This window comes from Diadema antillarum, unplaced genomic scaffold (genome assembly GCF_040938485.1).
Source record: "Diadema antillarum isolate AM-2024a unplaced genomic scaffold, OU_Dant_1.0 seq00000353_RagTag, whole genome shotgun sequence".
NCBI classification, from domain to species: domain Eukaryota; kingdom Metazoa; phylum Echinodermata; class Echinoidea; order Diadematoida; family Diadematidae; genus Diadema; species Diadema antillarum.
Genome location: NW_027271359.1, coordinates 208,768 through 235,996, shown reverse-complemented (window position 1 = coordinate 235,996; position 27,229 = coordinate 208,768). Strand labels below are relative to the sequence as shown.

The window sequence follows — 27,229 nt, the reverse complement described above, 5'->3', positions numbered from 1 at the left end:
TACATACAATACATTCTTGGTGCATCACATTAGCAACATGTCATACGATACATGACGTGCTACCACGACCAGGAACAGTCAGTTCGTACCCTAGATATGAGTGTAAGGTTCGCATAGGACGCCTGTATTTTTTTTCCTTACTTCCCTAACCATGTCATAAACCGAGGCACGGCGTGCGCATCCCGATCTCTCACCGAGAGAAATGGGGAATACCAGGGGAAGTATAAATATACACAATAACAAGACAGCGAATGAGCAAAGCGTCAGCTTCATCCGCCACTATCATCTAAGTGTACATGCATTCACCAGGCGCCATGCATGGTTATCTATGAATGTTTCTTCATTTCAAAGGGGGAAAAAAAAATCTTCACAAAGAAGATTTTGACGTGCGCTAGTAATAAAAACATCCACAGCAGATAAATCACACCAGAAGCGCCGTACAGGGTATATTGTCAGTATGCAAGACTACGAACAGAAATACTCGGCTGATAGCTCCGGTGATGTCTTGTCGGTGTGCTATTATTTCCTTCATTATAGTAATGTATGTATGTGTGTATGTATGTATGTATATGTGTACGTATATAGGCCTACATATCTTTGTTATCAACCACTTCACAAGCGTATGGCGCGTTGCGCCGAGAGCATGATCCCACGAGTCATCATAGAAAACGTAAGTAACAGAACAAGTAGGGCATACATGAGGCATGAGGCCATCAGCCCAGTCAAGCTATGCTTATGCTGACGGTCTTCTGCTTCCTTATTCAATCAAATGTACTGCCTTATTTGTATTATATGTAAATATCAATGTTTTACAAAGATGTTTAATGCATGTATTATAACCTGCACTTTTGTTTTGTATTGCTCCTTTGTCATTTGGTTACGTTTGGTTTGAATTTGTCACATTGATGTTATTCATTTTCTTATTTGATTTCATTTGAGAAGCAAAATAAAATACGAACGAACCAACATACAATACCTAGAGCTCCGGAGAGCGGTATCGTTAGACTCTGTATAAATGGACATTAATCACTAGGCGCTATCTATGTCTATGGAAGGTTTTTGCATTGGAAAGAGAATATAAAAAATGCCGAATATAACATGATTTTTTTTTTGAGATGTGTGTATTATAGAAACGTGTACATTCTATATCTATAAGAATCGAACTTAAGTGCATAATTCTCACATGTGATCAATTCTTGGACCAATGTTTTGAACAAGACAAAGAATGAAAACTGCGTGCGCTGTAAATGCGTAGTGATCAATGGTATTTTGATAATGAGGCAAAGTGCATGAATTTAATACAACAGTAATCTTTGGTAGCCTTAGCCCATAGATTTAGAAAACGGTTGTCAAAACATCTTAAATGTTTTAACCATGTCATTACTACCAGTAGTAAAGAGTGGATACTGTGTGTTTAAACAAAAAAAAAAAAAATGGAATAGTATAAAACCGAGTGTCTAAACCATTGACGAGAATTTGAGCGTGCACGCGGTCGCACGTGCGTGTGTGTGTGTTTAAACTATGAGCTCTTGACCCCTGGCAGTAATAATGACGGGGCCCTGTGATAGAGAAGTGATGAAACTGAAGAGGCTACCCTGGATTATTGTGACGTACTGCTTTCATCAAAACAAGAAATATGATATGGGCGTTGTGGTGCTAGATGTCCATCTTTTTTTTTTCTTGTGCTACAAAGCGGTGGTATCGCTTTCAGCTAATTTGCATGTTGATGAAGTGATGAGATAGTTCTCACATGTGATCATTTCTTGGACCAATGTTGTGAACAAAACAAAGAGAACAAAATGAAAACTGCTTGCCCTGTAAATGGGTGGTGATCAATGGTATCTATTTTAAAGAAAAGATATGTATTGACGAATATTGATTATTATGTGCTACATAAAGTCAGTTGAATGAGTGCGTGAATTTAATTAAAAAATAATGTAATCTTTGGCAGCCTCAGCCCATAGATTTGGAAAGCGGTTGCCAAACATCTTAACTGTTCTTAACCATGTCATTACTACTACTACTAGTCAAAATTGGATACACTGTGTTTAAAAAAAAAATGAATCCTATAAAACCGAGTGTCTACACCGTTGACGAGAATTTGTGCGGGCACGAAATGAGGCAAAGTGGTATTGAATACAAAAGTAATCTTTGGCAGCCTTAGCCCATAGATTGAGAAACCGTTTACCAAACATCTCAACTGTTTTTAACCATGTCATTACTACATTGTACTAGTAGAACAGATTAGATACAGTTTGATTATACAACAACAAAAAAATGAATCCTATAAAACCGAGAATTTGTGCGTGCAAGCGGTCGCGCGTGCGCGTGTGTGTTTTCTATCAAACGATGATCCTCTTGACCCATGGCAGTAGTAATGACGGGGCCCTGTGGTAGAGAAGAGATGAAACTGAAGAGGCTACCCTGGATTATTGTGACGTATTGCTTTCATCAAAACAAGAAATATGATATGGGCGTTGTGGCGCTTAGATGCCCATTTTTTTCCTGAAAAGCAGTTGTATCGCTTTCAGCTAATTTGCATATTAATGATGTAATGGGATCACAAGTCACAACTCATTGATTTCCTATTTATCTGATAGACAAATTGGAAATCAACGATGTATCAAAATTAAAACCGATCGATTGACACACGGTTTTCCTAAATCGCAATTTTAGTCATCGATCTTAGTTTAGCTGACCACGTGATAGCAGTAGATCATTTCGTCTATTTGGCATTCATTCTTAAAATAACACACATACACACACAAACACACACATTCACACACACACACACACACACACACATACACACACACACACATTTTCTTCCAGAACACTTTCCCTATGACAGTCATGACACTCACTAACAGCAGATCTATACACTTGGCGTACATATACGTAGATATCTTCACACATTTTAAGCATAATTTATGCAGTGACGTAACCATGTAACTGAAACAAAAAAGATCGAGTTGAAACGTTATTCCAAAATCAGATTATGATATCGAGGCTGTACGTAGATCAACAAGAAGAATTCAACATTTTCGTCAACGTTCTACAACAAAGCGAGATGTCTTGAAAAGAGAAGGTGTATCAATCAAACACAGACTCACGGCAAACAGACCTTGTACCTTTTCCTAACCTGCACATTCTATGTCGAATGAAAACTGCTTGACTGCTTTATCAAAGTTCAAAAGATCATTCTGTAAAAATAAAAGCAACAGAAAAGAAACAAAATATAGGAGAGCTGGGCCAGGCATAGAGAACAACCGATGTAAGAGAAATGATAGTAAGATCGATAAAATTATAATAAAACAACTTAACATTGTAGTCACCCGAAAAACTTTTCGTTTCCTGAAACATTTTTTTTTTCAAACTTCGAAGTTAGAATCCGAGGAGAACGTATAAATTAAGTCTAACTAGGCATTTATTTATTGTTGATTTAGGTGAAATAGACGTTCATTCATCAATACAAGTTTGTTAATTTAGGTAGAATTCATGTTTTCTTTCAAAAAGGTATAAATACGAAACAACTTTCTTGCGAAAGGGCCTATATATCCAAATTTCATCTTGTATCCTGATTTCCTGTAGCGATCTACCACGCATGGTCGATCAGAAATCAACACACAACAAACTGAGTAGAATACTACCTGTGAGGATTGTGTTATATAATTACATTGTACCAAAGAAATCGTGGCAAAGACGATGACAACTATGATGATGATTATGATAATGGTGATGGTGATGATGGTGAGGATGATAATGCAGAATAACGGTGATGATGATGGAAAAGGGCATGTAAACCCTATCTTGTACAAGCATTTTACCTGACAGAGATTGTTGTTATGTGGGGCAATGTGTTTGTTGTTGTTGTTTTTTTAATAATACATATTCAATTCAATTCAATTCAATTTATTTTATTTTCATACTTCTCATGTATGAACATTACAACAGAAATCAGACAAGTGTTTTTTTTCCTGTGAACAATGTGCAGAAAACAAACAATATACATAGTGATAACACAGTAGTTACGTGTAATGATAGTTGGTCAAAATCGAAATCGAAATGGGGTTGATGTAAGAGAAGTATGACGGGACCTACATGAAAGGTAGCTTGTTTGGTTGTAAGCCCCGAGTAATCAGTGATTGTGAAAAAAAAAACGGAGAACGGATAGAAGATAAGACCAGAATGATGATGTAAGGTTGCCAAATTTTATGTGATAAAAAAGAAGAAAAAAATACTTTAGTGTGAACCATTACTGTGACCGATCTATCATTATTATAAAGCCTACTTTGGTATATGTGACCGTGCATCACAAAACGAACAAAAAGTCGCACGCAGTGATTTTGTGTGAGGACTGACAAAAGGTGAAATGGGTCAACCTAACCAGTCTTGAGTTTTTCATATTTTTTGAAGAGAACAATTAATCTATTCTACATTATAATAAAGTTTGGGGTCATAAAACAAACAGGAACTTGAGTTTTCAGCAGTTTTTCTCTCACACTTTTTGATGGAATAGCGTGATTAGGTGTTTCTCATAGAGCCCCCTTTTCATTTTTTAAAAACCCTGTCCATACTCTTCACTTTCAACTCCGATAACTTTGGAAAGAGTAATGCTACAATATTGAAAGTTTGCATTAATCTTTTACAGAATGTGTTATGAAGCATGCTTAATTTCAGCTTAATCTGATAATCACTTCATTGTTGTTGCTACGATGGTCAACATCCTGTTTTTCTTTTTGTTCCATTCATTCCACAGCTTGCATAACTTGGTAAAGATTAAGCGCTTGAATCGACTCTGTACTTCAGAGCCTGTTTTCTCAGTTCACACTTTCCAGAGTGTGTCCTTTCTTTCCAATATCTAGATAGGTTAAGGGAATCCATTTGAATTAAGTATTACATCATTGTAAAGCTTAGAGTCTGTTCTTTCAGAATCTGCTTTAAAAAATCCATGTCTGGCGATTTTTTTTTTGTGGTGCAGGGTCACATATATAATATAAACTGTTGTTGCTTTAAAACTATCACAAGAATATGATTAGTAAGACACAGAAAGTAACATGTACAGCTATTAAGCCATTTGGTGCCTGCCGTCAAGCTTTGCATAGAAAGTTAGAGAGAGGTAGAGGAAAGAGGAAGAGAGGGAAGCGAAGTAGAATGTGGAATTGTTAATGATGAATTCAGAGAGCCTGATGACAAGACCCAAAATGGAATCTGCAGCGTGTTGACAACATGTTTGACTGGACAATAACATACCAAGACATTACGACTATTCAGTGTCTGCAAGATATTCACTCAATAAAGACTCTTTGAATTTGCGTTTAAAGGAATATAAAGACGAGCAGCTTGTTATTTCGGGGGAGAGATCATTCCAGTATCTAGGGTCCGTATACGATGAATGTTGATGAGGTACTGACAATAAACGGCCTCACTGTTGAAGACACGGATGGCCGCTAAAGCTCAGTTTCGAATTAATCTGTCGAGTGAACGGCTTAAACACAACGACTGTCAAAAGAACTGTATGAATACAATTTTTTTGAGGACCCTTATTAAAGGAAAAAATAATGTAAATTTAAATTCAGGACATACGCAGGATGTTATTCGTTGTATTTTTTTGTTGGTACTTCTTGGTAATGACTCTTTATAGAAGGACTTCTTGAAGGGAAACGGGGAATTGTGCGAAATAGGGGTAAACCCACTAAAGTGCATTAAGATCCTTTACGAAGAAAACTCTTTATAGACAAAAGTGGGGTGGTGTTGGTATGTGGTACATGAGTGTGTATGTGTTTCTTATATTATACATTGTTTATAGAAGGTTTTGTTTCAAAACTTAATCGTGCAGATTGATCAAAACGAGTGGAACAGACTGGTGACAAGCTGGAGAATAATTCGTCTCTAAAGAAAATCGTCGATCGCATGGAAATCCAGTTTGTCATATCTGGCAGTATTTGAAGAATTGCCACCTGAATATAAGGCTCCAACAATGTTTAAGTGTGACTGTATCGATCGCGGCCTGACTCGGCTGTTTTACAACTACGGAAAGTTTGTCTCGCGATGGCCTTCCGTATTCATCCTTATCTCCCTCATCGTTGCGGCAGCCTTGTCGGTAGGAATCATGTTCCTGAAGGTCGACACCGACGTCATCTTTCTTTTCACTCCGGATAACAGCCAAGCTCGTGACGACGCTGTGGTTGTATACGATGACTTTCCCACCGACTACGATGAGTACACGGCGACACGCGGAAACGGCACGGACGATCTCGCCGCAAACATCATCCTAGCCCCGAAAGCAGGAGACGATGTGTTAGTGGAGGACGTGTTTTCCGAGATACTACGCTTCGACCGTGAATTGCGGAACGTATCAGTAACCAACAGCACTGGAACGTCGTTCACGTACGAGTCTCTCTGCGCCATGAGTCGGGGTGTCTGCGTGGATAACCCAGTCCTTGAGATCCTCAACCGCAACGTCAGTTACCTGAAACACGTGAACTTGACCTACCCATTCTTCGAAGCGTCGAACGGTGAGAGTTACTTCCTTGGAATTACCTTAGGAGATGTAGAGCTGAGAGACAACGAGACAATCGTGAGAGCTGGACTTTTCGCCTTGAATTACATTCTGCAGACCACACCCCTTCTCCAGGAGGAGGGTATGGAGTGGGAGATTGAATTCGAGAGCTTTGTAGACAACTTTGAGTCCGACGCAATATCTGTCTCATTCATCCATTCCCACACCCTGGACAGTGAAGTGAGCCTTTCGACGGAGTCCGTCATCCCTCTCTTCTCCATCTCGTACACGTTACTCTTCACTTTCGCCATCACATCATGTGTGATGTTTGACTGGGTGTTCAGCAAACCTTTTCTTGGCTTCATGGGAACAATCTCCGCGTGTCTTGCCGTGGCGTCCTCTCTAGGACTACTTTCCTACGCTGGGGTCAACTTCAACATTGTGACGTCCTCAATGCCATTCCTAATCATTGGTAAGTGTTAAGTATACAGTGTGCAGTGACCGGTGAACCCTTTCAGAACTACATTTTTCACTTAGGACCAATTGACTTAGTAGATATACAACTTTTTGTTTGGGGGTGGTTTTATCTAAAAAAACAAAAACAAAACAAAACAAAACTTTGAGGCTGGGTTCACGATATGAACTTGGTCTTCTTTTTTGTGTGCACATAGTAATGAATTACATTTCAAAATACGTTTTACGATCAATAATTTGTTGAATACAATATCAAGTGTCAACCTCTCAAACGAAATCAACAAACTCCGACTAAAGAATTGTGTTTTTCCCTGTCTTGGTTAGAACAGAAAGCAAAGCAAAAACTCAGCAAAGTAGCCAGTCCACAGAATAAAACGACTATCACAATTGGTAACGAACAAACTTGTTTTACAGATAGCTGCCGTACTTCGTCAGCCTGAAAGAAACAGACGATGGCAAACTCTTGCAGTACCTATAGAATAGAATATCAACTCTTTATAATTATCATGTGCCATGTTCGCATGCCCGACTTAGGCGATGACGTGCCAACTTAGCATATTCTGCTCTATATAGCCAAATGCCACAGTACAATGAAAGCGTTTCTCTTGATTCCATTCCTGTCACATGTAGCTCGCATTATATGTAGTGATTGGCTATAAAGTAGTGTTCCCAACTGAGTTTGCTAACACAATTTAAGTTCCAGGCACTGTTTTCTGTGTCGATGTCATGCCTCCAGTGCCTTTACAGTAATGCAGCCACTGGTCATTTAAAAGAAAAACGATGATAGATTTGTTACAAGATTTACATCACAGGAAAGCTTGGCATTTTCTTCACAACTTTGCTCATTACATATCCAAAGTCACGAAAATCTATTGAACTTACATGGATTTGAAAAAAACAGAATGTTTCCCCAAAGCATGACTGCGTTGCTGTCTCAGAATAACATGGCACACAGAGGGGTTACACCACGGCACATAAAGAGTTAAGGAACTTAATCTGGAAAGCAATCAAAAGGAAAACATTTTCTGTTTTGTTTGTTTTACTCATGATTTCATCTTAAACCTCATCTCATCTAGGAATCGGGATTGATGACATGTTCATCATGCTTGCTGCTTGGCGGAAGACCAGTCCGTGTGACAGTGTTGAGGAACGGATGGGGAAGGCCTTCTCCGAGGCGGCAGTCTCCATCACCATCACCAGCATTACCGACGCCCTCGCCTTCGGTATAGGGTCGATTAACCCACTACCAGCGGTCCGCGTATTTTGTCTGTATACCGGGGTCGCAGTCATCTTCGACTATATCTTCCAGATTACTTTCTTTGGAGCCTGCATGGCACTCACTGGTCGAAGGGAGGCGGCGAATCGTCACGTTTGGACTTTGATGAAAGTAAAATCGCCAGATGAAGCGCCCTCAACGGCATACAAGTTCTTTTGCGCAGGTGGTCTGTCGGAAGAACAACGCCGTGAAAAGACGATCGGAAACTGTGAAACCGGTCTTATGACGTTTTTCAAAGAATACTACGGACCATTCCTGATGAAACCCGGAGTAAAGTTCCTCACCATGCTTGCTTTCTGCGCCTATCTGGGTGGTGCAATCTATGGATGCTTGAATGTTTCCGAGGGTTTGGAGTTGAAGCTACTGGCACGTTCCGGGTCACCAGCTTACGATTTCTTCGAGCATCAGTCTGATCATTTTTCGACTTATGGGCCTTATGTTTCTGTTGTCATCCAGAAAAGGCTTAATTACAGTGACGCCGAAGTCCAGCAAGATTTGGAGGCTATCGTAGAAGATTTCGAAAGCAGCAAATATATTCATTCCTCTGAGTACACAGAATTTTGGCTTCGGGACTTCCTGAAATTCCTGGATGCAGCAAATGTTTCGGCAAGTACAAGATCAGACCCAGATGAGTTCTCTCGCCTACTTGTTAACCAATTCCTCGTTAACCCCTCTTTCTCAAGATACTCACAAGACATCGTTTTCGAGGAAGGTTCCAACGACACTGTGATAGAGTCATCCCGATTCATACTCACGGGAGATGGCTTGGTCACCACAAACCAGCAAGTGCAGATGATGAGTGAAGTTCGAGACAAGGCAAGTGAAGCCAGCATAACTTTAACCGCGTTTTCACCCTTCTTCATCGTTTACGAGCAGTATGCCAGGATCCGACCTGTCACAATCCAAAATCTCTCTATAGCCATCGCCGCCATGTTCGTCGTCGCTTTCTTTCTCATCCCCAATCTAATCTGCTCCGTGGTGGTAGCCCTGTGCATCGCGTCCATTGAGGTTGGTATCGTTGGCTACATGTCCATGTGGGACGTACGTCTGGATAGTATCTCTATGATCAACCTCATTCTCTGCATAGGATTCAGCGTCGATTTCTCCGCCCACATCACGTACTCCTTTCTCTCTGGTCCCGAAGAGTACGACGGCAAACACAGAGATAGGCTCTCGATGGCATCTCAGCATGCCGTGATGGCGCTCTACTCTCTCGGTATGCCCATCCTGCAAGGAGCCATTTCTACAATCATCGCAATAATCGCCCTAAACTGGTCAACCAGCTACATATTTGTCGCCTTCTTCAAGGTGATGCTCCTGGTGATGCTCTTTGGGATTCTTCATAGTCTTGTCTTTCTGCCAGTCCTCCTCTCATCATTCGGCTGCTGCTTCTGTTGGTCCAATGAAGGTGACGATCGACAGGATAACAACAAGGTTCGCGTATCTTCGTACGGTGAGTTGTATACCTCGTAATTATACCGGTAAATACCACGAAATTGTTGCCGATCAGGCCAATGTGACAATGCTTAATCCGACTTTACAATAACTGAGTATATTTTTACATTCAAGTCGCAAAATATATTTTGTTGTTGAAAATAATTGTATTATTTTATTCTCCCATTTGAAAAAGCATGCCTACTTTGTGCAACTGCTCCATTTTACCCAAGACATTTGCTTTAACATTGGTTTAAGAACAAGTTTATACACTCGGCAAAAAAAAGAAAGCAAACGTTTTTTCAAGTTAAGATTTCTCATGGAATATTTGGCTGAAAGCTAATCAACTTTATACCATATTGAAGGTAATTTGTGACACGCTAAAACGAAAGGATCCGAAAGTCGGGGGAGGACAATTTTCTGAAATTGACATGACATTATTTCCTTACTCTTCTACTTCGATGTCATATATAACACATTTCATAAAAGTACTCGGTTACGGAGATATCGACGATTTTATTCGCGCATGTCAAGTGAATGAGGAATCAGAGTATCGAGAAAAATGCCTTGAAAGTTTTCCTTCCGACGCTAACATGAACAAGGGGAAGCGAGACAGTTTTCACCGCTTGACAATAGAAGGTATGCTCCTAGCGACCTCCGCAATGTTCATTCAAGCTTAGCGCCAGCGGTCTACGCACGTCCAATCAGTAACCAGAATGCCACGCACTGACCAATAAGATCACTCCCTCGTTGCTAGGGGCGGAGTCTAGTTGCAGCGCTAAATACAAATCTTCGGACACGTTTCTGTTAGGTTGAAAGTCGGAAAGTAATGTCCCGGAAAAACGCTAATTTCTTGCCTTTCTATTGATTATTTAGCTTACAAATTTCGGCAGATGATAGACAAAACATTAGACTAGAAAATTATGCCCATAACAGATATCCGATTGTTTTGACCAATTTTGATGGCGTGACTTCAAACTCGATTTTCTCGCTTCACCCGTCAGCAACTTTAGGATCCTTTTGTTGTAGCGGGTCACATTTGATTGGCTATCAACCTGGTAGGTCAACAAAAGGGGAAACTTTACGCATGAGTAAACAACATTGTATTTCCCTTCCAGGGCACAAAAGAAAAAAAATGCCAAACTGAACAAGTTGTCATTCTTGCGTATGTGCTCTTCCATAGAACAATAAGAACAAACAACAAATTTCACACAAGAAGAAACATGAATTAAGTTGCAAAAATATACCTTTGATCTCTGTGATATCTTTAAAGCCCAAAATATCAATGAGGGCTACTAATAATGGAGGAAAATAAAGTATTTTACGTCATATCAAAATTCCAATGAAATAAGGGAAGATGTAATAATTAACAAAAATGGTAAAATCGCGAGTTTTTTCTTTAATTAGGAAATTGTAAAATAATGTTTTGTTCTTGAAATTGTAACATGGATTTTTAAATCACTAGATGAAAAGACATAATTAAAGAAATTCTGCTCATTTGATCATGTTTAAGCTTTAAGCTTAAAGCTATGTCATTTGAAGTGTGACTTGATAGAAAATTCTTATATTTCCCCTTTAGTTTCCCATTTTGTTTTTCTAGAGGTTATAAAGAGATAAAGAGAACAAAACCTTATTTTCCTATTTCATTCATGTCTCGCATTATGTTAAACTGGTCTTTTGTTGTCAATGTTATCGTGAAGGTCATTTGCAAATGAAAGAGAACATGTCAATTTTTGCAATTTTCAATATTGTGCCTTGGAAGACAAACACGAATGTGCTCCCCCATGTGTACATTTCTCTTCTTAATTACCCTATTAACTTCATAGCCAATTAAATAACCTTTAATATGGTATATAATACGTTGATTTTCATAGAAATCTTCGATGACAAATATGACCTCGAAAAAGTGTTTACTTTCTTTTCTTTCTTTTTGTGCTGAGTGTAATTTGCTTTTGCCTTTATATGCATTGATAACTGGGGAGCATTATGTACAGTTTGGCTTGGTTTGGGGCTTTTTTTATTTGCAAAGGATGACAGCCCTCAAACAGGATCAAGGGGGGGGGGGAAGTTATGCTATTCAATTGAAAATTATCATTATGTTTTTCCCACAATTTCCTCATATCAATATTCACTCAGACTGTTTTTAAGCCAATGAAATAGTAAATGCGTCTACTTTATTTTAAAAGGCTTGTTTTTCTCCATGTCGAAATTTTCTCCTTTTTTAGGTATGCCGAACAACGTGCATAACAACGCCGCCTTTGCACCAGATGCATAAGTGTTTTGACAAGATTTAGACTATTTGTGACCCTGCACCTCAAAACAAACAAAAAGTCGCCAGACATGAATTTTTAGTTAAGACCATGTTCTTAAAGAGCAGACTTTAAGCTTTAAAATGATGTATAACTCAATTCAAATGGACTCTCCTAACCTATCTAAACATTGGAAAGAAAGCACAAACTCAGGAAAAGTGTGAACTGAGAAAAGAGGCTCTGAAGTACAGTGTCTATTCAAGCGCTTAATCTTTACCAAACCGTGCTGGCTGTGCGATGAATGGGACAAAAAACAGGAAGTAAACCACCAGAGTAACAACAATGAAGAGATTATCAGATTAAATTGAAATTAGGCATGCCTCATTAGCACACTCTGTCCATAATTAATGCCAACTTTCAAAGCAGTAGCACTATCCTTTCAAAAGTTATTAGAGTTGAAAGTGAAGAGTGTGGACAAGGTTTTTCAGAAATGAAAAAGGGATTCTAAAGACACACCTAATCACACTACTCTACCAAAAATGTTCGAGATAAACTGCTAAAAAACACACTTTCCCACCCGTTTTGTGATACCAAATTTTAGCATAATGTAAAAGAAGACCCGCTCTTTCAGAAAATATGAAAAAGTCAAGTTCGGCTAGGTTGACCCATTTCACTTATTTTCAGTCCTCACGCAAAATCAGTGTGTGCGACTTTGTGTTTGTTTTGAGGTGCACGGTCACATTTGGTCGTCCGTAAACTTGAATATCAATTAGGTGCAACGTAATGATGTGGACAAAACTTTGGATTTAACTTCGAATGTATTGCTTTAGAGGTGCTTTGCCCACAGTCTACCAGGTGGGTCAATTATTATCCAAAATATCATGGTTCTGTGACAGGCATGCAGTGATATCGATGCTGAGGCCTGAATTTGATCTCTTGAATGCTGAAGGACTTCCATTTTCTTTACTCATTTGTCAACCAAATACAATTTTTTCTCTCTTTTGGTAGAAACAGAGGAACACGATTTCTTGTAATTCCTGGTCCCTTCAATAGGGAATAATAACACACGAATCATTCCTTTTTAAACAACGTCCTAAATAGCTCCTAGCATACCCCTCCCCCTTCAGAAAGACTTTCAGTGATACTGTTTTTTCTGAAATTTTAGATAAAGGATTATCCTCAGACAAAAGATATTAATGGAGGATAAGCACATGTACACAGTATTCCCACAAAAGGCTGAATTACCGTTAACGTGTAATATGTGACCCTGCATCACAAAACGAACAAAAAGTCGCATCCCTTGATTTTACGTGAGGACTCAAAAATGGTGAAACGGGTTAACTAGGTAAATATTGATTTTTTTTTTCATATTTTCTGAAAGAACTACCCTTTGTTTACATTATTTATAAGTTTAGGATCATGAAATGAATGGGATAGTGCATTTTCAGCAGTTTTTTTTTCTACAACTCTTTTTCTGTAAAGTAGTGAGATCAGGTATGTCTTATAGGCCCCATATAGGCCCCATTTTATTTCTTGATAACCCTTTGCACACTCTTCACTTTCAAGGCTGATAACTTTTGAATGGATAAGGCTACTGCTTTGAAAGTTGGAATTGATAATGGGCGGGATGTGTTAATAAGGCATGTTTAATTTCGACTTGATTTAATAATCCATTCAACGTTGTTGCCCCAACTGTTTGTAAAGATTAAAGGTGTGATTTCACAGAGCACGCGAACGATTTGCGAACGACGCGAACGGCAAAATCCAGCATTCGTATTTTAGTCTGCAAAAGAACGCCAAACTAACGTGAGGGTTCGGAAGCGTCGTCTATTGTTCGCGAATGCCGTTTTTACTTCGGCGGAGAATTTACAAAAAAAAAATGAAATTTTCTGCGAACCTTTTCCGCACACTTGGTTGTGATTTGCTCTTGAATTGTTCTCGAAAGTGTCTTTAAAGCCTCGTCATATGCGCAAGACCTTCGCAAGACACGCGCGATGCTAGCAAAATGTTCGTGAAACTCCAAACAGACTCCGAATCTTGGGAGAATGTCTCGCGTATATTACGCGAAATCTGCGAATTTTTTACGATCATTTTACGACGTAATCGCAAACTGTCGCGTACCTTTTGAGACACTCTCGCTATCGTTTAGCGCACGTTTGGGGGATGTATGACCTATACGTTTTCTACAAATAAAAATCGTAGCATACTTCTAAACATCAAACAAATATTAACAACTATAGTAAAAAAAAAGAATAAAGACTAACAAAGACAAAGAAGTGTTTGATATACAAAAAAAAAAATCGCAGAATACACTTAAAATAATCTAAAGTATGTAACATTTCATTTGAACTATAGAGATTATGTGTTGGAGGAACTGCAAAAAAAGAAATGCTTTACTAGTGGAGATAGGTCCTAGGGGAAAAAATGTGGGAAAGCACACGATAAAGAAATGAGAGAAAAAGTAAAAAGAAATAGAGGAAAGAAAAAAGATTCAACTCAAGACAGTTTCCACCTCTCCTTGGGTACTTTTTCTCCCATTATTGAAAATGTTTGGTTGGTCGCATTTCCGTCGCGTGTTCTTCATGTACGTAACATGCTGTACTTTAGCAATGATACACACGACATTCGCACATACGTCGTGGAAACGTCGCACAAATTGCGCAAGAGTAGTTTTCGGCTTCATTGTCGGAACACATTCAGAGAAAGACTTTCCCGAATGTTACATTTTGTCATTCGCATCCTTCGCAAATCGTTCGTGTGCTCCGTGAAATCACACCTAAAAAAGGTGTGATTTCACGGAGCACGCGAACGATTTGCGAAGGACGCGAATGGCAAAATCCAGCATTCGTATTTTAGTCTGCAAAAGATCGCCAAACGAACGTCAGGGTGCGGAAGTGTCGTCAATTGTTCGCGAATGTCGTTTTTACTTCGGCGAGAATGTCAAAAAAGTTTGAAATTTTTTGCGAACCTTTTCCGCACACTTGGTCGTGATTAAAATTTTGCTCTTGAGTTGTTCTCGAAAGTGTCTTTAAAGCCTCGTCATATGCGCAAGACCTTCGCAAGACACGCGCGATGTTCGCAAAATGTTCGTGAAACCCCAAACAGACTCCGAATCTTTGGAGAATGTCTCGCGTATGTTACGCGAAATCTGCGAATTTTTTTACGATCATTTTACGAAGTAATCGCAAACTGTTCGCGTACCTTTTGAGACACTCTCAAGAACGTTTAGCGCATGTTTGGGGGATGTATGACCTATACGTTTTCTATAAATACAAATCGTAGCATACATCTAAACATCAAACAAAATATCAACAACTATAGTAACAAAAAAAAATAAAGACTAGCAAAGAGAAAAAAGTGTTTGATATACAAAAAAAAATCGCAGAATACATTTTAATTAATCTGAAGTATGTAAAATTTCATTTGAACTATAGAGATTACGTGTTGGAGGAACTGCAAAAACAAACTGTACAAACAAATGTAGGAAAGCACACGATAGAGAAATGAGAGAAAAAGAAAGGAGAAATAGAGGAAAGAAAAAAGATTCCACTCAAGACAGCTTCCACCTCTCCTTGGGTACATCTTCTCCCATGATTATTGAAAATGTTTCGTTGTTCGCATTTCCGCCGCGTGTTCTTCGTGTACGTAACATGCTGTACTTTAGCAATGATACACGCAACATTCGTCACATACGTCGTGGAAACTTCGCACAAATTGCGCAAGAGTAGTTTTCGGCTTCATTGTCGGAACACATTCGGAGAAAATCTTTTCCGAATGTTGGATTTTGTCATTCGCATCCTTCGCAAATCGTTCGTGTGCTCCGTGAAATCACACCTTAAGTGCTTGAAAAGACAGATTGTTTAAACCCTATACTTCACAGCCTCTTTTCTCGGTTCACACTTTTCCAGAGTGCGTGCTTTCTTTCCAATATTCAGATAGGCTAGGAGAGACTATTTCAATTGAGCTATACATCATTTTAAAGCTTAGAGTTTGCTCTTTCAGAATCTGTCCTTTCCTAAAAATCCATGCCTGGTGACTTTTTGTTTGTTTTGTGATGCATGCAGGGTCACATGTTATACAACAGTCGCATTCAAGTATTTTGCGACATACTGATGGCTGATGACAGACTTTGATAAGAAAGGAAATGAGGGTGTGGAGGCAACAAGGCAGTGATATCAAATCTTAGAATAAAGTGACAAAAACTGAGCGAATCTATTCTTCCCTGGTAACATCTACCCTATTCGCTCTACTTCATGAGGTGCGTAAAGGGGATGGCCCCGTCACCGTACAGGCATGCTTACCTGGAAACATTAAACTGCACACTACTTGAATATGAGACCATTCTGGAAAAAAAAAAATCACACATCAATAGATATATAATGTACTCTTAAATGAATCCCACAAGGATTGGAACAATCATCCCCCAGCATTCCCACTCATCAGTTACTAGCCATCCCCTTTAACCATTCAGTTCTACAACATAAACGTTTCAAGAATAGAGGCAAAGGCAGTTTTTTTTAAAGCTCCTTGCTCTTTGTCTCATACAAACACACACACACACACACACACACACACACACACACACATATATATATATATATATATATATATATATATATATGATTAGATATATAAATGTTCCTATTTGTCTGTCTTCTGTATATAATTGCCTTATATCTGTGAGTTTTTGTTTGCCTGTATGTGTATAGGGCCTAATTATAATCAAAGAAATATATTGCTGTCATATTTTGATGTTTGTATACTAATCGAACGTATGAAGGAATTTGTGTGACCCCGAATGTAAATTATGTGTTTATTCTGACGAGCATGTATACATATAAAGATAATAATGATAATAATAATAATAATAATGATAATAATAATCAGTAGTAGTAGTAGTATTGTTATTATCATTTCTTGTTTTTTTATTATTATCTATATTTTCATTATTATAACATAATTATATTATTTATGCACACAGTATGGTTCTGTTATAAGACTCAAAGTTGGAAGGGGAAGGGAAGAGTGTATAAAAAATGTGTACAAAGCGTAGCCAGCAGTAAATGCTTGGATATGATGGGATCAAATGTAGCTGAAAACTTTAAGGAGACACAAATTATATTTTTCTCCTTAAGCTCTAGAATATCGTTAATGTATAGTTATAACCCTATAATGCCTCCCTAAGGTGACATCCCAAGAAAAAATGGGAGGTATTGCTATATGATGCTGTTGCATTCTGTGTTCTTGATACGAATAAATATTTCGTTTATTTTGACAGTCAAAGCGACATATCCCCTGGAAAGATTGAAATTATCTATTTTTGCTACCCCAAATCCAAAGATATCTAAGAACGATAAGAACCCGGCTTTGAACCGATCAGTTTTAATCAATATCGGCCGTAATCTGGCAGAACTCCCTAAGTCGATTTTGGTCGATTTTCAGGTTTTGAGTGTTTTGTGTGTTTTTTCTCATGCTCTTTCAAGTGGGCCAAAAAATAAGTTGTGAATCGGTACAGAAAGTTATTTTTAGAAAGTAATTTTGGCAAAATTCCTGAGGAGAGAGGGCGATTAATCTGGCAGAACTGCGTAAGTCGAGATTCGAAATGAATTTTCCGATGTTAATCAGGCAGAACTGCGTAAGTCGACTTACGACAACGCTTGGACCAAGGTGTTCCTGCATCCCGCACGGACATGGTATATCTTAACACGCGCGTGCGCGACCTTGGTAGTGACGAACGCGCTGCGCGTTCAGGCTAGCAGTGCCTAGCTAGCTAGCTAGACACGTCGTACGGCTACGTGTATTGTACACGACGACAGTCGCGCTAAAGCAATAACCCTCGTTACTCTTGGGGGAAATTGCCACTTTCTTTCCCTTCATAGACTGGCAGGCTTCAAAACAGGTCAATATGCGGTATGCCTTACTATTAAGTTTTGCTACAATCTAATGCTTTTTAAGCCTAGAGCATTTCTAGATCTAACAAACGTTATAGTTTGCATCTTGTCTGACATCACGCTCCAGTCAACTTTAGGCCTACTTAGTAGGTAACTGCTGCAGCACTTGTCCATTGTTAGTGTACGTGAAACCAATGTACTGTGCGGTAGCGTAGGTCACGCGAACAACAATATCTGTAATCCATTGACCATAGCTTCTTATTTTGTTTTTCATTGTAATAAGCGGTTAGTGGGCTTGGATCTATGGGATTGATCTCGAGAAGTTTAATGAATATCTGGGATACCGTCCATAACGATGGCATTTTCGATCCAATCCTACAGACGTCAGAAATTGACCAATACTAACACTTTTACAGTTTACTTTTTAATACGGGTACCGTACCGGTACTCTCAGTAGAGTTGTGCAGTAGGGGCCTACTAGACTACTGGGGCCTACCGTTACTTAACTTAGGATGAATCGCCGGTTATTCTGTCTTTACTCAGTTTTCTATTTTTCTAGATTTGATTCGGCCAGACATTCTTGAAATCTGTAATATGAAGAATCTAGAATCTACAGGTTAAACGCTAAATTATAAACATTTAGCCCTAGAAATAGATCTGAAACTTAGATTTAGATCCGTGTTCTATACATTACTACTAGTACTACTAGACATTATAGGCTATAGACTTTATAGTCTTACCGTTAGTCATTATAGATAGGCAGGTTAGGCTTTACGTTGTTCTTAGATCTACTATAACATTAGTACTTTCTAGGCCTAGATCCCCAATAAACAGTCTAGCTGTAGATTTAGCCCCTACCTGGATATAGAGTCTAGATCTAGATTAGAGTCTAGACTTGAAAATCTAGAAACTCATTTTTATTGATCTACTAGTCTGTTATAATGACGCCCCAAAATAGACGTCTGGATGTTACATAGACCTAGACAATCGAGTAAACAGAGTTCGAGAGTTCTCGTACGCTTTTAATAGGCCTGCGTAGATAGTAACGGTTAGAACACTACTACCCTAACGTTAGTACTGTAGTGACAATAAGGCCTACAGTAGGAGTCGACACAAACGAGAACTAGGGTCTATTTTTTATTTTCTAATAAAGCTGTAAATAAACTTTTAGTCAGGCCTAGCTCCTAGTATTCTTTAGTTTAAATAGAGTTTAGGCCTTCAGCCAAAAGGGTCTAGGCTTACTCTTACTTTGGGCATAGAGTAGGAATACTAGGATAATGAGATCAGTAGGCCTAGTATCGTATGCAGATTCCTACGTACCGCTCTACTAGTCTCTAGATGTCTAGTGTATCGTTAGGCCTGAATAGACTACGGTCTAGACGGTCTACAGTGTAGTACCTGTAGTCTTGATGAACAATATAGCTTAACATCTAGAACCTAGTCTAATATTATTCTTAATCCAAATGCAATGCTCCATGAGATCGACAATAACCCAAGCAGCAGCCAGGCTTTTGATGCAGCAGTACTTCTTGTGCCGCTAATAATACTGAAACATGAACACAGACTGACAACATTTGGGGAAAGCAAGTTATTTTCCACATACAAATGAATGGATAAAATGAAATTGAATGTGAATCAATAATGATGACTTTATACAATACAAATATTTCAACAAAATTGTACTCGATCTAAAATATTCATTGTTTTGACACTGCATCCGCTGAATAGTGAGAGGATGGATGGTAAAATACGATAGACAACCCGCAGAAAATAGACCGAGATACGTAGTTCTGGTTGATAAACCACGTGTTTATCAGCCAGAACTGCGTATCTCTAGGAGATACGCAGTTCTGGCTGATAAGCACGTGGTTGACCACGAAAAGAGATACGTAGTTCTGCCTGATTAAACACGTGCTTATCAGGCAGAACTGCGTAACTCCTAGAGATACGCAGTTCTGCCTGAAAAACCCCCCGCATGGCCGAAAACTTACGCAGTTCTGGCTGATCAACCCGGGCACGTGACCAGAGATACGCAGTTCTGCCAGATTACGATCGCAAAAATTTGGCGACGATTAATCTGGCAGAACTGCGTAAGTTTTTTAAATTGGTAATTTTTACTACTTAAAAAGGTCAAATTGTCATTTTTTTGCTAGAAATAAATTCTTTAGACCAATTATGACCGAGAAAAGAGGAAAAATGCAACTCATCGTATCTCAGTTTAGAAAGGTGTAACATTGAATCTTTAAACCCGATTTCTGGCGTAATGTGTTAAAGGAGATACGCAGTTCTGCCAGATTACGGCCGATATGTGACCATGCAGCAAAAAAACCTACAAAAAGTCGCACCCACTAATTTTGTGTCAGGACCCCCCCCCCCCCCCCAAAAAAAAAAAAAAAAAAAAAGTGAGATGGGTCAACCTAGTCAATCTTGTGGGGTTTTTTTGTATTATTTTGTTTTTTGTTTTTTTTTCTTTGTGAAAGAACAGGTCTCCGTCTACAAAATGGTAAAGTGTGGGATCACAGAACGAATGGGATATTATGTTTTTAGCCTTTTTTTTTCAGAACACTTTTTTTTGCAGAATAATGTCATTAGGTCTGTCTTAATGTTTCTTTTTCAAACACTTTGTACACAATCTTACACTTTCAACTCCATTAACTTTTAAAAAGATGATGCTTCTGCTTTGAAAGTTGGTAGTAATGGATAGAATATGTTAATAATAAATAAAATCCACTTGTACAACTGAATAGAGCATGACCAATTTCAGCTAAATCTTATAATCCCTTCATTGTCTATGCTGCAAAGATTCACGTCCTGTTTTTGTCCTATTCATTGAGTACCTATATAGCACGGCTTGGTAAGATTAAGCTCTTGAATAGACTCTATACTATAGAGCCTCTTTTCTCAATAAACACTTGTCCAGAGTAGACCTACGCGTTTGCTTTTAAATATTTAGATGTGTTAAGAGCAGGGAGGTGAGACTCACCGCCCTGGTTAAGCGAGTACATTTTAATTGATTTATACATAATTGTTAAAGCTTAAAGTCTGCTCTTTAGGAATCTCAAATCCATGTCGGATGACGTTTTGTTGGCTTTGTGGTGCAGGTCACATATATGCATAAAATCAATTCAAATCACCACAAAAGTAGATATTGAAAGATTTAAGAAAAAATTAGAACATTATTATGCTGTGAATTAGCTCAGATATCAAACTTTTGTCCCAGACACAATTGTCTCATTTTGTAAAGTTTTCTAACCGCGATCTGATATCAGTCTGTCTTATCTTTTCTTTCATTTCGTGGTGAATGATGACAGTTACCGAACTAGCTTTATTTAGACTAGATTATGCTGTGTAAGTTTATGTTATTATGGTGTGTTTGTTAAAAAAAAAACCCACACACACACACAAGCAAATGCCAAGATATTTAAAGTGACTTTATATTCACGGATTGTTTATGTGCGAAGACCATTCTGTACACTGGAATTTGGAGCATGGTCATTTCATTTATTAGAACACAGATTGTAAGTATTGAAGTTGTTTCCTTTAATAGGGAGGTCATCCTTTCCTCTCTACCCCCCCCCCCCACGAAATCATCAACACTAGATAAACATGAAAGGCTCTTATTGAAGCCCAAGTACACTCACTCTTCAAAAAAAAAAAAAAATTCTTTGTGTGTGTGTGTGTGGTGTGTGGGTGTAGGTGTATGTCGACCCTTGATGGCGTTAGTCATGAGGGTACAGAGTGAGTTGAGGATTTGGTAAAATTGTTGTGCTAACTTCCGCCAGTCACATGATCAATTTTTATTGGTTGAACATAGAAACTTTTCCTCAGTCGACCCCAATAATAACTATTCATTCGGTGACATTCACTGGCACACGCATGGCACATATAAATGTATAAATGCACATAAATTTTCAGGCAAACGCGACGTAAAGTATGAAATATTTGGCCGATATTGCCGTTTGCAGAATCTTCCGTGTCCTGTGACACATGGCACAATCTGATTGTCATCGATTTTCTTTTTTTAAATCGCTATATGGACCACAGGGCTTATATACTCTATTTCAAGGTGGAAAAGTCCTTGACATATTTTTAGGTGCTAACGTATTATGTAAATTCTACGCACTATGATTAACGCAAATGTTATGTCAATTTGCTCACCAATTCTAAAGATGATATTACACTCACATGTATCAGGTAGTGACATGCTACTTATTTCATTTCTAATATGATGTTTGTATAATGTCTGTAAATAGTATACATTGTATGTATTTGACTATGAACAGTTACATGTACTATATTTCGTACTTCAAACATTTATTGTGATATTTTGCCCTATAGATATGTATTTTTGCACTGAACGCGTAACCGTACAATCCAGAAGAATAGAGAATGAGTGGACTTTACTGAAATTATGGGATAAATGTAATTTCAAAATGATTATATAACATAAATCGCAATTATTGCTGATTTACTTCGTGTTGACACAAAATGATATGGGGATGTTTGTGTAAAATAATTTTGAATCATATCAGATTGATTGTGTGGCGATGGAGAGGAAACTAATGGTCGCTTTTACGTTACAGTATTCTCCATTGTAGTATTTATCAGCATTTCAAAAGAAATTGTTTCTCGGAAATGTACATAAAACGTGACAATAAAGTCGCTGCCTTCACCGCATGATCTGCACGAGTCACGTAGCTTTGTAGCCTTTGTGCATGCTTCGCCATAATGTCTGTAGCACTTGTAAAACATGTGCTGAATAACATTGTGGAACTTAAAGGGATGACACAGTATTGGTGGAGATGAGAATTAGGCTTTTTACTTTTTGCGAGATACCAAGAAAACAATTATAATATAGTACAGAGCATACCATTTTAAGAGGAATCAAAAGTTTATTTGATAAAATCGGGTTTGGAATGACTGAAACATCCAAAAACAAAGTAAAACAAAGCGATCATAATAAAGTGTGGGTCCCACACTTCTTAGAATCGCTCTGTTTTGGATATCTCAGCCATTTCAAAACCAATTTTCATCAAACAAACGTTGAATTCCTCATGGGATTACATGTTCTTTCATATTTCATAAGAGGTTTCTCATTATCTAACCAAAAAATGTTCAAAATCCGAAATTAGGTCTCAACCAAAACTATATGATCCCTTTAAGCTACAGTAACATAATTCACAAAGTCAGTCACATTACTACGGTACCATGAACATAAGTGCATTGGATCGAGGAGTAATGACGGATTTTAAAATGAATGGCTTTTTCAAGGAAAATGAAGCGAGACGAGAAGAAACGAGAGGAGAGGAGAATGACAGGTAGAAAAAAATACAAGAGTAAAAAAGAGAAAAAGATGAGTGGATTCATAAGACGAGACAGTAAGAAGAGAGAGAGAGAGAGAGCCTGGGGAGAATTGAGGGGAGAGAGCAGGAGAGAGAGCAAGAACGACAGACAGACAGGGAAATGTGACGGAGAGAGAGAGAGAGAGAGAGAGAGAGAAGGAGAGAGAGGAGAGGGATAAACAAGTATGAGCAGCAACGAACAAAGAAAATGTTTATATTGTTTTTTTTTCATACTGGCGTTCCAGAGTTGATAATTAGATCGATATTCACAACCATCGATATAAGCAGCAGCATTATGTAGTTCCTCTTCAGTGATCTTTGAATAATTAAAACAAATATTGTAATGGTAATTTCACCCCCCCCCCCCTACCGATGATGATGCAGCTTTAGGGATAACGAGTTTCCTCGGGATTCGAATTCCATACCAGATGACCCTGAAATGTAACAGAGTTTTCTTAAAATAATGGTCAACCTTTGGGCACCGGTATACAAACATTTGTAGACGGTTTGTTTGCAAAAAAAAAACAAAAAAAAAAAAAACAAAAAAACCCGATAAGTCCATTTTTGAAGATTTTGAGATACGGTCTCTGTCATAAAGTACAAAATGATACCTTTTAAATGATATTGGTCACTACATAATATATAGGTACATTTTTAAGTTATGGTCAAAAGAAGCAGAAATTGTCTTAGTATTCTTTTTATTTTTCTTGACCTTTAATCGCAAATATCTCCCTTTGGCAAATATGGACTTATCGGTTTTTGCGTACAAACTCTTCATTTTCACCACTTCTACTAGCCACAAGAATGCATTTTCCTATTTGAATCGATATCTACATCATACGATGTAATGATATAAGAACATACAAACTCCTAATTGGAGCTCGTTAAAGTTAAAAAAAAAAATGATTTCAATGTATGTATTTTTTTTTTCTTTCTTTTCTGGAGGCGCACACAGTTATCAATTATTGTACCATTGTATCACATGTATTTTTCTTTTCTTTTCTTTTCTTTCTTCTTCTTTTGTTACTGTTAACGTTAATTTTGTTAATGTTATTGTGTTTTCTAGTCTATTTGTATGAGTAGCAAAGTGCGCTTAGAAACGTCAGTATGAAGCGCCATATAAATGCAATTATTATTATTATTATTATTATAAGTAATATTTAAAAAAAGTGTAGCATGAAGGACTAGTAAGTCTAGAATAATATGAAGTAATCCCCGGAACCAAAATAAAAACAAGAAATAAACAAGCAAAAAAAGCAAACAAACAAACAAACAAACAAATGGTGAACTTGAATGATAATTGATACGTATTGCACATTTCCAAGGTTTAAACATCTGCCCAAGTGTGTGCTGGCTAACTGCAACCTGTAAACGCGTTGAGTCGATCTGCTGCCCTCTCTAGGCGGGAGTCCACCTCCTTACTATGGGGCTCACACCTGTAAATAAAATGGAATGTCCCAGACCCCTTCACAAATTTGTACCAAAGATACCAAAATAAATGAAGAAAAAAAATGATTAAAAATCATCAATGCAGTTTGGCATAAAACTGAATAGCTGCAGATATTGAGTATGAACTCCTCTACAACTGCATTTTGGTTTGAAGATGAAAGCTTTTCTCATGGAATTTGAAGGGACTATATTTTATAGGGTGCGTGTATTGAAAATGAGTGATATTTTGAGTGAAAAGAACTCTTAGTCTGGCTTTGCGGACCCTTGGACAGAGTTTGAGCTGAAGAATCTGCCTTGGAGATTTGATGGATGACAAGGTATAACTCACTTATCCAGGTTAGTGAAGATGAAACACCTCATTTCTCCCAGCTATAATTACAGATTTTTTTTTTTTTTTTTTGAAATTTGAATTTAACACACGTCTCTACGGGGAATTATTTACCCGTGTGAGCCCTACAGATAATGCACGCAATGCACACAAGTCAATAGGAAGTACTCATCCCATACAAGCTCTACTGGTTTACGTTGATCTATTCTGTCAAATCCATCCCCCCTACCCCTACCCCCCCTCCCCTCACCCCTTACCCCTCTACACCCCCCCCCCCCCAAAAAAAACAAAAAAAAAACACTACAATGTGTTTTCTTATTATGCTCTTGTGGATACTACATCTTGGTAGAAACAAGTCATCAGTATCGCACAACTTTGAATGGTTGTGTCGTTTTAATGTATTTCTTTGTTTGGGCCAGCACTGAAACAGCTCAAGATGCATGAAGTTAATCTGTTTGATAAATAAAAGTGTTTTGCAGTACTTTTTAGGCAATAAGGTGATGATGACAACCCCTTAATTAAGAATAACTACCTGCATCTGTGTATTCATCTTATGAAGAACTGCAAGATTTATTTTTGAAAAAAAAACTCCAAAGGGCATCATTTTCAAAAGTGTCTCTTTGAGAAGCTTTATAACCCTTGAATGTGCAATTTCTTATATGATGTAGGGGCAAATATCATCAAAAACACATTTATGATGTTGAAAAATCAAATAAGAAATAAAATGACCTGCACTATAGGGCTCACACCTATAAATAAAATGGAATGTCCCAGACCCCTTTACAAATTCGTACCAAAGATGGGCCACAATAAATAAATAAAAAATAATAATAAAAAATCGTTAACGCAGTTTGACATAAACTGAATGGCTGCAGATATTGAATATGAATTCCTCTACAAAAAGCATTTTGGTTTGAAGATGAAAGCTTTTCTCATGGAATTTGAAGGGACCATTATTTCATTGGGTGCGTGTACGGAAAATAAGTGATATTTTTAGTGAAAAGAACTCGTAGTCTGGCTTTGCGGACCCTTGGACAGAGTTTGAGCCGAAGAACCTGCCTTGGAAATTTGATGGATGACAGGGTATAGCTCACCTATCCAGGTAAGTGAAGATGAAACACCTCAATTCTTCCAGCTATTTTACAGAATGTTTTGACATTTGAATCTTAACACACGTCTCTATGAGGAATTATTTACCCGGTCGAGCCCTATAATGCGTGATAACCGATTAAATTCTAGAATATTAAAGTCTCACATGTTGTTTCCTACAAAACTAAATTAGACGACTTACTCTTGTCAACAACTCATAATCCGACAATCGTGTGTACAAGTTTCGGTGTAATTAGGTTTTTCTCTTTTCTTGTTTGCTTTGTTTTTGTATTCTTTTTTTTCTTTTGGAAGCTTCGTTTGTTTATATCTTTGCCTTTTTATAGGTGTTACAATTTACAGAATGTTATAAGCGCGTTATTATTCAACATGGGGTCAATATCGTTCATTTCAGGGCGTGCATTTCTTACATAATAATTAACTTATTGATTATATCAATAATCATCCAAGCAAAATTGGAATGCAATAGATACAGAAAATAATAAAGTCGTATTTTCAACGCAGTATACTCACACAGTTATTTGACCATAATGTGACCTTGCACCACAAAACACACAAAAAGTCGCCAGATATGGATTTTTAGTTGAAGGCAAGTTCTGAAAGAGCAGACTCTAAGCTTTAAAATGATGTATAATTCAATTCAAATAGATTCTCCTAACCTATAGATATTCGAAAGAAAGCACACTCTGGAAAAGTTTGAACTGAGAAAAGAGGCTGTGAAGTACAGGGTTTCTTCAAGTGCCTAATCTTTACTAAGCCGTGCTACCCGTGCCATGAATTGGACAAAAACCTTGATGTAAACCATTGTAGCTACAACAATGAAGGGATTATCAAATTAAGCTGAAATTGAGCATGGTTGATTAACACATTCTGTTCATAATAAATGTCAGCTTTCAAAACAGTAGAATCGTCACTTCCAAAGTTATTAGAGTTTAAAGTGAAGAATGTGCAAAGGATTTTCAAGAAATTAAAAGGGGCCTCTTAGGAAAAAACCTGATCACACTACTTTACCAAAAAGGGGTTGTAGAAAAACTGCTCAAAATCCACTTTCCCATTTAATTTATGATCCCAAACTTAGGGATAATGTAGAAGAAGAATAGCTCTTTCAGATATAATGGAAAACTCAAAACTGACTCGTTTTACCTGTTTCACCTTTCTTGAGTCCTCACATAAAATC

The 27,229-nt window shown here is 37.8% G+C and overlaps 1 protein-coding gene across 1 annotated transcript; it reads left to right on the top strand.

Moving 5' to 3' along the window:
- Window positions 1-5,980: 5,980 nt before the first annotated feature.
- Window positions 5,981-11,978, top strand: LOC139731051 (patched domain-containing protein 3-like). The gene is made up of 3 exons (XM_071641929.1): window positions 5,981-6,974; window positions 8,053-9,705; window positions 11,912-11,978. Exons 1-3 carry the CDS (start codon window positions 5,981-5,983, stop codon window positions 11,959-11,961), a joined length of 2,697 nt encoding a protein of 898 aa, XP_071498030.1. The 3' UTR covers window positions 11,962-11,978.
- Window positions 11,979-27,229: the final 15,251 nt, after the last annotated feature.

Bases quoted from the DNA above. Each gene is read 5' to 3' on its own strand.
- LOC139731051 (XM_071641929.1), top strand. From the start codon at position 5,981: ATGTTTAAGTGTGACTGTATCGATCGCGGCCTGACTCGGCTGTTTTAC. The intron at 6,975-8,052 runs GTAAGTGTTAAG...CATCTCATCTAG, and splicing joins AATGCCATTCCTAATCATTG to GAATCGGGATTGATGACATG. The intron at 9,706-11,911 runs GTGAGTTGTATA...CTCCTTTTTTAG, and splicing joins GGTTCGCGTATCTTCGTACG to GTATGCCGAACAACGTGCAT.